This window comes from Bos indicus, chromosome 6 (assembly GCF_029378745.1).
Source record: "Bos indicus isolate NIAB-ARS_2022 breed Sahiwal x Tharparkar chromosome 6, NIAB-ARS_B.indTharparkar_mat_pri_1.0, whole genome shotgun sequence".
Lineage (NCBI taxonomy): Eukaryota > Metazoa > Chordata > Mammalia > Artiodactyla > Bovidae > Bos > Bos indicus.
In genome coordinates this window covers 26964986-26981518 of record NC_091765.1, presented here as the reverse complement: position 1 = coordinate 26981518, position 16533 = coordinate 26964986, and the positions used below count along the sequence as shown (strand labels likewise).

At 36.6% G+C, this 16533-nt stretch overlaps 1 protein-coding gene across 6 annotated transcripts in view; it reads left to right on the top strand.

The window, feature by feature from the left end:
* RAP1GDS1 (Rap1 GTPase-GDP dissociation stimulator 1) overlaps nt 1-16533 on the top strand; it is a 148991-nt gene that overhangs the window by 64839 nt on the left and 67619 nt on the right. For 5 of the 6 annotated variants that reach the window (XM_019962420.2, XM_019962418.2, XM_019962419.2 and 2 more), the window contains exons 3-4: nt 9612-9734; nt 14795-14920. In XM_019962420.2, the coding sequence (XP_019817979.1) occupies nt 9612-9734; nt 14795-14920 (249 nt within the window). Of the gene's footprint in view, nt 1-9611; nt 9793-14794; nt 14921-16533 lie in introns of those variants that run through there. The other variant, XM_019962423.2, reaches the window with a different exon arrangement.

The window sequence follows — 16533 nt, the reverse complement described above, 5'->3', positions numbered from 1 at the left end:
TTCAGTCTCTGCAGGAGCTTGTGATTGGTGATTCTACTAAAAAAAATTTCTGTTCTTCATGAGAGAATTCTTAAAATACAAGACAGTCTCTTTATAAGCTCAATCCTCTTTTCTGTTAAAAGTAATTAGAACTTCTACAACATTAATAAATACTCATCTTAAACATTAAGTTATTAACTAGGACATTAATAAAAACTCACCTACTCCATCTTTAGTGTTCTGTGACAGCTTATACTTCCCTTTTTTGTTGCTTAGTTGCTAAATAGTGTCCTACTCTTTTGCAACCCCATGGACTGTAGCCCACCATGCTCCTTTGTCCATGGGGATTCTCCACGCAGGAATACTGGAGTGGATTGTCATTTTCTTCTCCAGGGGATCTTCGCCCAGAGATCAAACCCACGTCTCTAGCATTTTTTACTACTGAACACCAGGGAAACCCAGATACATCCCTTTAGTCAAACTTTAAGGAGTTTATAACTGAATAAAAAAGGCATATAAAAACACATTAAATAAGTTTGACTAATTAATATACATTGAAATACATCCCTTTAGTTGAACTTATTTCAATGTATATTAATTGTGTCTGTCTTTTTTATTCAGTATATATTCCTTAAAGACTGGACAGCTCTATTCAACTGGCATTAATTGGGTCCCACCATGCATTAGTTGGGCTCCAAAATCACTACAGATGGTGACTGCAGCCATGAAATTAAAAGACGCTTACTCCTTGGAAGGAAAGTTATGACCAACCTAGATAGCATATTGAAAAGCAGAGACATTATTTTGCCAACAAAGGTTCGTCTAGTCAAGGCTGTGGTTTTTCCTGTGGTCATGTATGGATGTGAGAGTTGGACTGTGAAGAAGGCTGAGCGCCGAAGAATTGATGCTTTTGAACTGTGGTGTTGGAGAAGACTCTTGAGAGTCCCTTGGACTGCAAGGAGATCCAACCAGTCCATTCTGAAGGAGATCAGCCCTGGGATTTCTTTGGAAGGACTGATGCTGAAGCTGAAACTCCAGTACTTTGGCCACCTCATGCGAGGAGGTGACTCATTGGAAAAGACTCTGATGCTGAGAGGGATTGGGGGCAAGAGGAGAAGGGGACGACAGAGGATGAGATGGCTGGATGCCATCACTGACGCAATGGACGTGAGTCTCAGTGAACTCCGGGAGTTGGTGATGGACAGGGAGGTCTGGCGTGCTGCGATTCATGGGGTCGCAAAGAGTCGGACACAACTGAGCGACTTATTTGATCTGATCTGATGCATTAGCTGGTACCTTGCCCTGGAGAGATTGGATAGGCAAGTAATAGATAAGTTTTAATACAGTGTAACACATTATATAGAGTTGATTACAAAGTGTTCAGAGAATTGGACTCAATTCATAGTTATAAGAGTCTTTCAAAGTGTCACAGAGATAAACATTTCACCTAGGTTCTGATGGATAAATAGGTGTTGCGTTGGTATATTCTCTTATTTTTCTCCTTTTACCTGCCTTTTCCCAAACCTTTGATAGTATCACCTATCTACCTTTCCCATTTCTTAATTTTGGTGGCCTCTAGCAGCAGGCAAAAAAAAAAAAAAAATTCACCCAGTGGTACAAAATGATGCTATTAAAATTTAGGGTCATTAGCCTTAGCTGGTCAGAGAAGGCAATGGCACCCAACTCCAGCACTCTTGCCTGGAAAATCCCATGGATGGAGGAGCCTGGTAGGCTGCAGTCCATGGGGTCGCTGAGGGTCGGACACGACTGAGCGACTTCACTTTCACTTTTCACTTTCATGCATTGGAGAAGGAAACGGCAACCCACTCCAGTGTTCTTGCCTGGAGAATCCCAGGGACAGGGGAGCCTGGTGGGCTGCCTTCTATGGGGTCGCACAGAGTCATGACTGAAGCGACTTAGCAGCAGCAGCAGCCTTAGCTGGTAGTGGTTTTTCATATTCCTTCTTTGTAGAATATATTTTTCTCTTTTTTCTGCTGAGAACATGCTTTATTGGTTTCCACACACAGCTTAAATGTTAACCTTATTTATGGAAATTTCCATGGTCTTCATGGAGCTGTGATTGCTACCCATTATACATTATATGTAACTTCCATGGTGGTATCAATCACATTAAATTGTGATAATTTATTTACATCTCTCTTTCTCTCACTAGACAGCTCACTGAGGGTATGATTTGTTTCCTCTAGCTTATACTCCCAATATAGTAGGGACTCAGTAAAAATACATCGTCTGTGGGTAATCTCATCTACTCCACGTCTTCAGCTACCAATAGGCTCTGACACCTTGGAAACAATGACATCATTGTGTGTGAATATTGGGAAAGAGGGGTGAATTTGATTAAGCAGGAACAGGGAGTGCTGGATTTTGAAAATACAGTGTATTTACCTAGGTAACGTGAGGGCACAAGGACTATGGGAAGAACATCCCAAGCAATGGAAGCCACATAGACAATTTCACAGGGAAGAAACCTAGTTCAAACAGAAACTGAAAAAAGTTTGGTGTAACTAGCAAAAAGGATCCATTCAGGGAAGGGGCTGGAGATGATAATTGGAAAGGGAATAGGGGTCAAATTATGAAAGGACTTTGGTGCTCTGTGTCTTAGTCCACTTGGGTCACTGTAACAAAATAGCCTAGAGTGGGTGGTGTTTCTCACAGTTGAGGTGACGGGTAAGTCCAAGACCAAGACGCCAGAAGATTTTGGTGAGGGTCTGCCTTCTGTTTCGTAGATGGCTGTCTTCACTAGAACCTCACGTGGTGGAAAAAGCAAGGCATCTCTCTGGGGTCTCTTTTTGTAAGGTCACGGACCCCATCAATGAAGACTCTGCCCTGTGATGTACACATGCCAACCTCTTTAGCTTTGTTTACTTTGTATTGTTCCCTAAGGTATTTCACAAGAGGATGGAGATGGGTCTTCTACTGAAAAGATTCCTTCACTGTGTTTCGCTATAGAGTATCCTTATTCTCTTAGTATGAAGTAGAGAAATCCACATTTACTTTATTTTTAGGGACCATATTTTCAGTAATCACTCTGAAATTGTAGTTGAACAGTTCTAGTTATATACTCTGCTTTTACCACATTCATTAGTATTGCCCCTCTTGGTATATACTTTGTCAGTAAATATCTTCCATTTTTTAACTATATAGCTTAATTTTTAGCAACTACTTTTGACCTAGTTAGTGATAACTTTAAAGAAAATAGTTAAAACTAGCAGATCTCCCTACTTATTCTAGTGATGATTTCCAAACACATAACTTCTCCAACTCCCACAGCTTACATTATCTCTGGAATTGAAATGACTGCAAGACTGTCAAAAATCATTTATTGTAATTTTATAAAATGACTCTCTCAACTTAATCTTTTAGTAAAACCTCTGTTGGTGAGTCATTGTACGAATAGGTCTTTGTTCTACCCTCTTTCTTTCCATGACTGTATCTATCCTTTTCTCTCCTACATTTCATATTCCTTTTTTATTTGCTTAAAATCCATGTTGGGGAGGAAAAAGTTCTCATCAGTGAAAGAGCATTTTGTAACTCCTCCCCACCATGTACTTCCATTTTCTTTTAGAAACACTAATTTCTCATTTGTCAGGCCCTTTAATCTTCTTATACCCAGCATACTCTTCTTATGTGTTTAAATCTATTTTAAATGTTTCAATTTCTCTGTACTCAGTTCCCTTTCTCTCCTTCAATCACTGAGTCAGTTTATCTGTCTCAAAATACTGTGCATCCCTTTCTCACTCAATTGTTTTACTTTAATTCCTATTTCTGCAAAATATGTTAAATAAAAATATTTATCACATGATAACTTGGCGAATCTGGTCAAGGTGTTGTTAGTACTATATATCTTCTAAATTAACATTTGTGGTGGGAAGAGCCCAGGATTAGGTATCAGAAAAACTGGCTTGTTGTTACTTTTCCAGTATAATCATATGACCTTATTTGTAGTATGAAGGAAACAGTCTATCATGCCTATGTCACATAGTTATTTTAAGAAATGAGTTTTTATGATAATATCTTTAAAAGATCAAATAGCCTTCAGTCAAGTACCTTTAAATGAGGACACTATACCTCTGTGTAGGAATTAGTTAAAAGTCGTGGGGTGAGTGGCATTTCAGAGAGGGAAGTAGTAAGATATGAAATGAAATGGTTAATTTGGATCTCTATAATTTAGTGTGGCAAGAATATAGTATATCAGTGGAGGAGTATCAGGAGATATGGTTGGAAAATATCATGGATGTGCTTTAAAAGTTGGAGACGATCATTTAAAGATTTAAAGTAGGGGAGTGACATAAAATTTGTATTTCCAGAAGCTTATTCTGCAGTCAGTGTAGATGACAGATGGAGGGAGGCTAGAGTTAGGGAGACTCTTGAGGAGGCTGTTGCATTTAATAAAGGTCAGAATTGAGAACTGGAAGTAACATGAATTTAACAAGTAAAGAATAGATGCAAAAGATGCAAATCAGATGGGATCTATGGAACTTACACTCTGATTAACGTGGGTGGTAGAAAGGCATTTATTAAAAGAGAAAAATTTATAATCCTTCTTGGGCTTCTGGCTTAGCTGGGTTCCCTACCATGAACTGCTATGGAGAATAAAATGAAACGAAAGAGGAGGATTGATTTGAGGAATGTTTGAACTTGAGGTATTTATTCCATATCCAAGTGCACATGCTTTGTTTTAGTTGGGTGAAGGGAGAGAGAATTTGGGACTTGTCTTTGTAGTAGTAAATGAAGCCTTGGATTTGAATCAGATTTCTCAGGCATGGGGCCAGGTCTCTTGTTATACCTTATTCTAAAAGTCTGTCCCTTGAGAAATAAATAGTTCCCCAGAGACAAGGATACACATGGCCCCAGAGTCATGTTCCTGGTCCTTGCTGTCAATCCCAAATCTGAGTCTTCTCTTCACAATCAGTCACAAGAATCCTTGAACATGTAAATGAAACTAAGAGTTTCCTATCGTTCTTATAACTAGAAGTAAACAATACTATAAATCTAATCCACGTACATTTTTAATCTAGTAGAGTCATAGTAGTAACAGTCTTTATTTTTGTTTTTCTGTCTTGGAGTTTACTGTAAATTGGTTATCAAATGCTTTTCATTAATTTATCCTCATGAAAGCAGATGCTAACGTAACATCATAAATTCAGCTTATGATAGTAGCATACCTGAAAACCCCTTCTTGATATATAATTATAATGCCAATTATTTTAATGTATTTACTTGGCAGCTTTGTTGGGAACTTGAGCCTTTCTCCAGCCATATCTTCAATTATGAGTCCTTCCCATTCCACCTGTTCCCTGCCTTCTGCTGGCTTTCGCCTTGAGACATTATGAGTTGTGCTTTAACTTCTCCTCTCCCTATAGCATTGTAGCCCGGCTTCTTGATTTACTTTTCTTTCAAGCTTATCTGACCCTATTCCTGGTTGTGTTTTTTTTTTCCTTTCTGACTCTGGCAATTTCATAACGAAGCTGCGTTTTTGCCATCGGGAGGTCAGGCGGAGTCTGAACATACGGCTGCAAAGACCAGAATGAGTGCCTGCACAACTGCAAGGGCACTGTAATGGCTGTGGCTCCCACAGACATTGTTTTAGAGAAGCAGTTGCCCTTCGTTTCTGGGTCCTTCAAAATTCAAGGACTGCCAGCTGCCTGTAATTTATAAACATACTCAAACATTTTTATGGCTGCACCTAAATGTGAAGCGGGGAAGTTGGATCGATTCCTGCAAACATTTAAAAAGAGTGCATTTACAGTGTCAGTAGTGGTCTGGGTAAAGATAATGAAAAGTGTGCCTTTTTTTTTTTTTTTACAACTCCTGATCACGGCATTTTTTTTTTTTTTTTGCAAGCAGTCAATCAGCCATTCATTTAGACCTGCATACACCACACTCACTGACTCCCTTAAAATCATTTCAAGGGTGTTCACAGATATCAGAGAAAATGTTTAGTTCACAGATACACACTGTAATATGGAGTAGAATGCCAGTGTAGAAAGCATACATGGAATGAGACTGAAACTTTGTAATTATTTATTGGATAGTGGCAGTTTAACAATAAGCAGTATTTGACTCTCTGATTTCATGCCAGATGAAAGAAGATAATTCCCAGCTGTTTCATTTAAATTCTAGACCTACATAAAAAGCCACATGATAACAAATAAATAGAACTCTTTTTCAGTTTTTCTAAATGGTAAATCAGATTTATATGAAAAACCAGATTATATTTTCTCTGACAATAGTATTAAAAAAGATACTATCCCCAAATCTTGATTCATTGTATTACAACTATTCTTCCAATACTTTGGATTGTAATTCATGGAAATCCATTAGAGTGCAAGAGTTTTGTATTGTTTTCTTTTATTCCCCTTGCCCCTGACATCAGCTCTGATGTTAAGCCATTCTTTTAGTTATAGTTAAAATGAGACATGCATGGGTGATTTGCAGTTAACTCCTCGCCTCCACACACACAAATGCCTCAGCCTCACATCTAATCATGATTCATGCCTTATGCCAGATTCTTGCTGTCATCCCAGCACCAGCAGATGGTGGGACATGACCCCTGGGGCATTCTGCCCCAGTGTTCTAAGGTTGTACATCTTTTGGTAGCAATGGTCAGAAAAGGAAGAATTTTAACGTGGCAAATTGAGTTTTTCTTTTGACGTCTTGCTTTAAAAAAATAAATTAATGGAAATTTGGTGTCAGATTTTCAGGTGGTACCATAAAAACTTATTTTTTAATCCCAGAAACAAAAGTGAAAAGGCACATTGTATTTTATAAATGGGCTTGCTGAAAGAAAGGACAGCTGCTGTGTTTATATTTTATCATGCAAACTCTACGTTTGTAATACTCTGAATTGCGAGAAATGAGTAACAGCATACAAAAAGACAAATTTCATTGATTTATGCTTAAGTACATTTTCTGTTGTAAAGAATGGCACCAGTGGATGCCAGATGACACACGTTGAATTGTTAGTGTAGTTGAGTTTGAATTTGCTCCTTATGCTCTATGATTAGTATGATTGGTGACTTTAGGCAAGTTTGCTTCATCTTTCTGGACCTCTGTTTCTTCACCTAATAAAAAACGTTGTTTTAAAGTATCTCCAAAATAATCCTTTTTATTACAGAATGTAAAATGTAAGAAACCAAAATGGTATTAGCTGCTTTAAAGTGTACTAGGCCTATGGTAGAAAAAGGAAATGCATGGATGGAGTTTCAACATTAACTAATCCTGATTACTTGATCTTTTGTACTGGATAGATAAACATACACATAACTACAGTATTTGCAAAGGAATGTTTTTAAGATAATAAATCCATGGAATTTTTACAATTCTCAATTTTTACAAATTTTTCCATGTAATTTTCTGTTGATTCAGCCGTTAATTCTAGCTTCTCCTGATGACATTAAGATTATTAAAGCTCTCTAACCCAGAGTCCTGGGTAGTCGTGGGTTGCACAGAACATTGCTGTTGAGCTTTTTGACCAGAACCTGTGACCAGGGCTACATTTTGCATTCAGTAAGCATGCACATACAGTTACACATGCGTGTGTAACTCAGTGTTTTACCTTACTATGCAGGAACAAAAATTTTTTCTATTCTTTTGTTGTAGATATTGTAAATTCTATTTCTCTTTTTAAGGAATTGCTGATCCTTATTCACCAAATTGATTTCAGGGTTCTTAATGGATTGGGACACACAGTTTGAAAAACACTGAGCTGAACAATCAGCAATTACTATAAAGAAATAATTATTTTTTAGAGTTTCTCAAATTATTAAAAATGATTTCCTACTCTATTGATCACAGCAGCTGTCATTTACTTAACAAGAAATCTTTAGAGTCCTTTTATTTATATGTGTATTCAAAGGCTATAAAAGATATTGAGGAGATACACATAGAAACAACATTCAAATAGAATGTTTTGGGGAGTCTGTGAGTTTGATATAGCTTTGGACGGCCTGTCTTTTAATGTTCAGAGTTGTGTTCCTGTTTTGCTGGAAGATTGGCGTAGGGTGTCTTGCGTGGGAGTTTGCTGTTCTTGGGTGGAGCTTGGTCTCAGGGTAGGTATGGGAGGCTTTTGGGTGGGCTTTCGTCTATTAATGTTCCCCAGTGTCAGGAGTTCTGTGATGGTCCAAAGTTCTGGAGTTGAGCCTCCTGCCTCTTGGTTTGGTCCCCCTCTTATGGTAACATCAAGAGTCTTCCCTCCAAACAGCACAGAGGCAAAACCCCTAGGTTAATGGTGAAATGACTCTCCAGAGCCAGGAACACCCAAAGAGATTCATAGTTATATAAAGAAGAGAGGAGGGAAATAGAAGTGACTAGGGGGAGAAAAGGGAGAGTCAAAAGGGAAGAGAGCCATCAAGCCAGTGATCAGATCCTTCATTTTGAAGAGGTTGGTTTGCCTTTCTGGTATCTGGGTCCTCCGCCAGCGTTCAGAAGTTGTTTTGTGAAAGTTGCTCCACATACAGGTGATCTTTTGATGTATTTGCGGGGGAGAAAGTGGTTTCCCTGTCTTATTCTTCTGTCATCTTGGGATTGCCCCCTAAACAGAATGTTTTAATGAGCCTTATAACTTCCTGTTTTTAAACACTTGGCATTCCTCTTCACTGTTCAAATAGTAATTTTAAATTTTGTTTCCTCGAGCTTTTATTTACATCATCGCTCCAGGTGTTACTATTCCAGGTGTACATCATTCCAGTTACTGTTTAATAGGTCATACTTTTTTACATGAAGTGGCTTTGTTTCATGCAAAGGCTCTTCATTTGTGGTTTAACAAAGATGGAAAACAAAGAAAAGAAATAGGCCTCTTGAATTTCTATATAACCATATAGAATTCGGAATGAAAGTGAAAGTCACTCAGTCGTGTCCAACTCTTTGCAACTCCACGGACTGTATAGTCCATGGAATTCTCCAGGCCGGAATACTAGAGTGGGTAGCCTTTCCCTTCTCCAGGGGATCTTCCTAACCCAGGGATTGAACCCAGCTCCTGCATTGCAGGTGGATTCTTTACCAGCTGAGCCACCAGGGAAGCCCAGAATTCTGAATACCATGGCCTTATTGCTGCCTAAACTATTTCCATTTTTCATTAGTGGTATTTTGAATAAGTTATGTGAGAAACACGGTAATCATATGGAACTGAATAGTCTCTTCTGTCACTCCATGTAAAATGATATGAGGTGAGTTTTTCGCACATGTAATTAATTGCCACTTTTAATTGCTGTAGCATTATTGGAAGTCATAGAATTTATATGTATATAATAATACATTATTAGGAAACTCAAAGGAAGTAGAAAATAAAGCATCCCTACTCTGAATAGACAGGATTGGAAATAACATTGAAAAGTAAGTCTGGGATGCAAATGGTATATTCAGAAAGGATTCTTTTGTAATCTGACTGTAGGTTTACAAAAGATTGTATTGAAAAGTGTTTCGCATAGGGAAAAACCTGAAGATAAAAGCAGCTTTTGGAACTGAAGATAATTTTATATAAATACACACATTTTAATATAAATAATTTCTACTATAGATGGTGAAAATTCTTTAAGAATTTACTGTAGATGTATTTGTCAGTGTTAGTGTTGAAGAGGTTCACTGAAGCTCTTTGTATGTATCTCTTTCAGATATGGAAACAAGTGAAAAAATCCAAGGAAGTGGAATACTTCAAGTGTTTGCAAGTCTGTTGATTCCACAGTCCTCCTGCACAGCCAAAGTAGCTAACGTCATAGCAGAAATAGCCAAAAATGGTGAGGTTTTCCTCAAGAACTTTTCTGCTGGGAACATCTTCAGTTTTACACCCTACCTGTCAGTATGTTTTATTAATTTATGTTTCCATTTTGTAGATTAGACCTTTTTTAAAAAAAAAAATTTCTCTATTTTTCTTTCCATTAACTTTTTTTCATGTAATTGTTTAAAATGGCTGTAGTCATTCTGTTCATACATTTCCCATTTGCTGTTCCGTTCTGTCAGAGTAGAGTTAAAGAATAGCACTACTCATCCCTGCTGTACCTGAATCGTTTATTACTTTGGTTATGGGATTCTTGAATTGTCACTGAGTCATTCATCTTCATTGTCACAGGAGACCTTACCTTTTTCAGCGTATATGTTGTTTTATGTTATATCCAGATAAACTCACTTTTTCTTGTCTGACCTACTGACATGGCACTGGACTGCAGTAGTGCAGTCGGAATACATACTATGTTTTCTGAGTTCACCTTCATGAGAAGCATTTATTTCTTAAGTGTCCATGTAAATATACTCTGGAGAAACAACCTCAAAGCATGGATTATATAATAGCCATCCCATTATATATGGTTTATATCCAAGGGGGAAGGGATGCTTTGGACGATATTTCAGGGATATTTTGTAGCAGAAATATTTGTATCTGATTTTAGTTCAGTCAATTTAAGAAAAACACTAACTTAAAAAAAATTTGTTTTTTCACTTTTAAACTTTAGAATTACTTTACTGGTTTCTGCTATACATCAGCATGAATCAGCCACAGGTATACATACATCCCTTCCCTCTGAATCCTTCCTTCCATTTCTCACACTCCTAGGTGGTCAGAAAGCACTGGGTTGAGCTCCCTGTCTGCAGGCTTAGTCACTCAGTCATGTCCAGCATCTTGTGGGCTGCCGCTGCCCCACGGCACATTCCCACTTGCTGTCTGTCTTGCGTATGGGAATGTGTGTGCTTCCTGCTACTCTCTCAGTCCACCCCACCCTCTCCTGCTCCCACTGTGTCCATCGGCGTCTCCACTGCTGCCCTAGGTTCATCGGTACCATCCTTCTAGATTCCATACACATGCATTAATAGACAATATTTGTCTTTCTGTTTCTGACTGACTTCACTGTACAATAGGCTCCAGGTTCATCTACCTCATTAGAACTGACTCAAATGCATTCTTTTTTTATAGCTAAGTAATATTCCATTGTATGTATGTACCACAATTTCTGTATCCATTTATCTGTCAGTGGACATCTAGGTTGCTTCCATGTCCTAGTTATTGTAAAAAGTGCTGCAGCAAATATTAAGGTACCTGCATCTCTTTCAGTTATGGTTTTCTCAGGGTATATTCCCAGTAGTGGGATTGTTGAGTCATATGGTAATTTTATTCCTAGTTTTTTAAGGAATCTGCACACTGTTCTCCATAGTGGCTGTGTCAGTTTACATCCCCACCAGTGCAAGAGGGTTTCCTTTTCTCCACATCCTCTTCAGCATTTATTGTTTATAGATTTTTTAAATGATGGCTGTTCTAACCAGTGTGAGGTGATACATCATTGTAGTTTTGATTGGCATTTTCCTAATAGCGAGGGATGTTGAGTATCTTTTCATGTTTGTCCTTCTGTGTGTCTTCTTTGGAGAAATGTCTGTCTAGGTCTTCTACCCATTTTTGATTGGGTCGTTTGCCTTTCTGGTTTTGAGGTGCATGAGCCACTTGTGTATTTTGGAGATTAATCTTTTGTCAGTTGTTTCCTTTGCAGTTATTTTCTCCCATTCTGAGGGTTGTCTTTTAATCTTGTTTACTGTTTCCTTTGCTGTGCAAAATGTTTTAAGTTTAATTAAGTCCCATTTGTTTACTTTCGTTTTTATTTCCATTACTCTATGAGATGAGATATTGCTTATGTTTTCCTCTAAGAGTTTTGTAGTTTCTGGCCTTACATTTAAATCTTTAATCTATTTTGAGTTTATTTTTGTGTACGGTTTTATAAAGTGTTCTAGTTTTATTCTTTTACAGGTAGCTGTCCAGTTTTCCCAGCACCCCTTATTGAAGAGGTTGTCTTTTCTCTATTGTATATCCTTGCCTCCTTTGTGAAAAAATAAGGTGCCCATAGGTGTATGGGTTTATCTCTGGGCTTTCTGTCTTGTTCCATTGGTCTATATTTCTGTTTTTGTGCCACTCCTGTTCTGTCTTAATGACTGTAGTTTTGCAGTATAGTCTGAAGCTAGGAAGGTTGATTCCTCCAGTTCCATTCTTTTTTCTCAAGACTGCTTTGGCTATTCAGGGCCTTTTGTGTTTCCATGCAAATTGTGAAATTTTTTGTTCTAGTTCTGTGAAAAATACCATTGGTAGTTTGATAGGGATTGCACTGAATCTGTAGATTCCTTTGGGTTGTGTAGGCATTTTGACAATATTGATTCTTCCAAAAACACGGTGTATTTTCCATCTGTTTGTGTCATCTTTGATTTCTTTCATCAGTGTCTTACACTTTTCTGCATACACGTCTTTTGTCTTTAGGTAGGTTTTTCCCTAGGTGTCTTATTCTTTTTGTTGCAGTGGTGAATAGGACGAGTTTCTTAACTTCTCTTTCTGATTTTTCATTGTTAGAAACACTGACTTCTTAAAGCAGTTTTTAAACATAAAGGAAGGCCATGCTAAATGCAATAGCATTAGTATGCCTCTATTTCTCAAAGTTTGATATTATTTTTAGTCTTTTTATTTTAGTAAGTTGCATATATTATACTTTAAAAAGAAGAAACTTTAGAATTCTGGTCTCAGTTTTACACAGTTTTATATGTTGTGTAATCACTATGCAGGTGGCATTGTAAAGTACCAGTATATGTTATTTCTGGTCCAGTAAAACGGCTTGTTCATGAGTGTTACCAAAAAGAATTGCCATGAAATTTTAAAATTTGTTTTGTTGTTGTTTAGTCGCTGTGTCGTACTCTTTGCAACCCCACGGACTTCAGCATGCTAGGCTTCCCTGTCCTTCACTGTCTCCCAGAGTTTGCTCAAACCCATGTCCATTGAGTCGGTGATGCCATCCAGCCATCTCATCCTCTGTCGCCCCCATCTCCTCCTGCCCTCAATCTTTCCCAGCATCAGGGTCTTTTCCAGTGAGTCAGCTCTTCACATCTGGTGGCCAGAATATTAGAACTTCAGCTTTAGCATCAGTCCTTCCAGTGAATATTCAGGACTGATTTCCTTTAGAGGATTAACTGGTTTCTTCTCCTTACTGTCCAAGAGACTCTGAAGAGTCTTCTCCAGCACCACAGTTTGAAAGCATTAAAACTTCAACCCTCAGCCTTCTTTATGGTTCAGCTCTCATGTCTGTCCATGTTTGTTTGCAGGTTTCATTTGTTTAGAGGTGCTCAAAATATATTTTAAATTTCAGTGAGGTTCTATATTGGTAAATCATTATTTTGGTTGTTAATGAAAACTGATCATCTGTTGTTTGCATGTACGTCTAAGCTACTATGGTTATAATCACTATGCTCTGCCTTGGATTTGAGCTGGTCATAAATGTTAAGAGATTCCTAGTGGGTCTAGGAGTACTTCGTGTACTTCAAGCAGATTTGAACTGCTCTGAATAGATAATTACCTTGGGACAACAAAGAACTCTTGAGGCAGATCTGGTTTGAGAATGAAACCCCTCCAGACATTGTTAACCTAGACCAGCCACTATCTAAATTCTTAGGTGCAAGGTAGCTTGATTTTTATATCAAATAGTTTATTTTTAACTTCATTAGAAACACAGTATAATTTCCAGAAATCAGTTTTTATCTTTAAGCTTTTTTTCTTAAGAATGAGCACACACACATAACATAGATTGAGAAATTTTGAACAGCTGATTTTGAAATGGATTGCCATTCCTCTATCATCTCACTGAGTAATATCAGTCCTCATAATAGTTTGTCAGTTTCATGATAACTAGAGCTTGCTTCTAGTAACACTTTAGTAGATGACAGCTCTGTTTTAGAGACATAATTAGTAGCATTTATACTTTTAATTAGAGGCTTGTTAAGGGCCTGTCACTAATCCCTGCTGGTTAAAATAAATGGGACCCAATTTAAATGGTTGTTTATTGCTTAACCACCACATTGTTGTTGTGGTTTTTTAAGTGACTGGCTGAGAAAGTAGATTAGAGTCTTATTTTTAAAATAAATATCTTCAGAAATGCAACATGACCCAACAGAGATATTAACTAGGCTTACATTTCTTCCTGTTAGAAACTTGACAATGAAAGAAAATTGTGTGAACTGGAGAAAAAAAGAAATTAGAAGTTGATAGATTCATCATTGCTATGCATGTTACATAACAACAGAAGAGAAATATTAGCATATAGTTGTTAGATTTGATTAATTATAAAATACAATTTTGTTTAAATTTTTATTTCCAAAAATGTCCTCTAAAAATTGACGTAACTGACTGTGTGCTGATGTTCATACACCAGAGGATTATTAAGAAGTTCCAGGTACAAGTTTAATGTGGGAGCATAGCTATGACCATAAGTTACAGGAAGAAATTTGATACTTTTTATAGTAAGTATTCCTCTAGATAACAGATTTAAGATGAATTTGGGGCAAAGAAAAAATAAGCAGAAGAGAAAGTGTCCGTGAATATTTCTTCCTTTTTAGAATTGTACTCTTAAAGTATCTATTAATAATAATAACAACAATATATTTCTGAAACTAGGTGCTATTTTGGGTCTACAGTGCTAATAAGTGAAGTTGTAAAAGCAAGTAAAAACTTTAGTTCTTATTCTCCTCCTCCTCCTTTCTCCTTTTATAACATGCAGTTAAGAAAATAGTGATAAATTAGGATAATGAAAGTTAATGAAAAATTGTTTTGGTTTATGGTCGAGGCTATCAGCAAGAGAAATATGATCCCATTCATTTTTGTATACTTATTTCATGAAATATTTAGAAGGGTTATAATAGTACTTTTGGACAGCGGTGTACTCTTCAAATAGCAAGCCATTGTAAACATTTTAATAAGTGTTAATAATACGTAAATAATTAAGGAAAGTTATTTATGTAATTGTGAATGTTTATTTTTTTAATTAACCATATCTCTTATTTTCAGAATTTATGCGAATTCCATGTGTGGATGCTGGATTGATTTCACCACTGGTGCAGCTGCTAAATAGCAAAGACCAGGAAGTGCTGCTTCAAACGGGCAGGGCTCTAGGAAACATATGTTATGATAGCCGTAAGTGTTGACATAACAGTGGTACACTTACAAACTTTTGTTTAAGAGTCATGACTTTGGTAATAATTCTGCGTTGAGTGTTAGCACTCTCTCTTCTAGCCGAAGACATTAACGTGGGGGCAGTATGACTTAGTTCTGCTTATGAAACTGAATTGATGGAAATTTGGGCCATAGTATTCTAAACTAAGACTTATCCGACATGAATTCTTTTTTTGTGTGTGTGATTTCACAAATGATATTTTCAGAAGAAAGTAAGTAAATTTCTAAGTTTTGGAGCTTTTAATTTTAGGGAAAAAATATCTTTTCAGTTAGGCTTTATGAACTACCATCTCTGGATGAGAATGCTTCTGAACACATTTTTTAGTTTCTAAGTCTATCCAAATACATTTTAATTCCTTGCAATTCAGTAAAGCCATTCATAAAAACCATTATCTTTCAAGAGCTAGATTGGTTTATTGCATCTTGCATTGACTCCATTCCTATTTGTCATAATGTCATTGTCATCCTCACCACTTTATACAATATTACTATTCCTACTAGGCAAAGAGAAAGCAAGAACTTGGGTATGAGTATAGATATTGCAAAATTTTTACATTTTCTACCTTTTCTTCCCATATATATGCAAATGAAATACAGAAGAAAAATCTTGAGTATAGTCAATTTAATTAGATTTATCCTGATTTTCCTTTGATTTCTATTTTCTGAAACAAAAACACATTTTTAAACACTCACTTTTAGCATCTCCTAAAAATTTATTTAATTCAATAAAGTCACAAACATACTTATTTATGATAAAAGAAAGATACAAAAAAAAGATTGAAACCATAGGTTTCAGTTGTAACTTCTCTGTAGCAGTAGAGATAAGGCTAGTCTCATTTATTCTTTCCTTACTTTTTCTGAAATATCATGAGGACATAGATATCTTTTATTATGAATTTTAATTGGAGAATTTGAGTCCCCAATATTGCTTATAGATTGACCTTACTTTGCCTTCATTCCAGTTCTTACTTATCCTAGGGTATTAGCTTTGTTTACAGAATCTATGTTTATGACTTTATGCTTTCACATTTAGAGTTTTTATTAAACACCTTAGTTTATAATACTACCTTTCAACAACGAATGTGTATTTTATATGATTAATTTTAACAATATGCATTTAATAGACCACTGCAGAATAATAGGTAAAGATTGGTTGCAGCTATTTGGAGCACAATCATTACTCTTTTTATTCTTCTGTGTTTGTTACTAGATTTTAAGGCTATCAAGTATTCTTTAATCTTTGTTCAGTTTAGTCTTGAATTATGCATTGCTTGAACATCATAGGAATTAATCTGTTTTGAGTACGCTTGTTCTAGAGTTTCACTTAACATTGGCACAATGGAAGAAATACCCATAGTGATCTATTGTCTCATCTTGCTATGATTTTTATGGGCACAGAGTAATTTTACTTTCTGTGTACTCCAAAGAACCTTGAAGTTAGGGTAATAAATGTCTAGTTAATAAGATTATCATTTTTGATGAAACTGAAGTCCATTATAATTAATTCCGTTTGTCATATCCGTTTACTCTATTCTTACGAGGTATACTGTCTATAAAGTCTGTGGCTATACTTT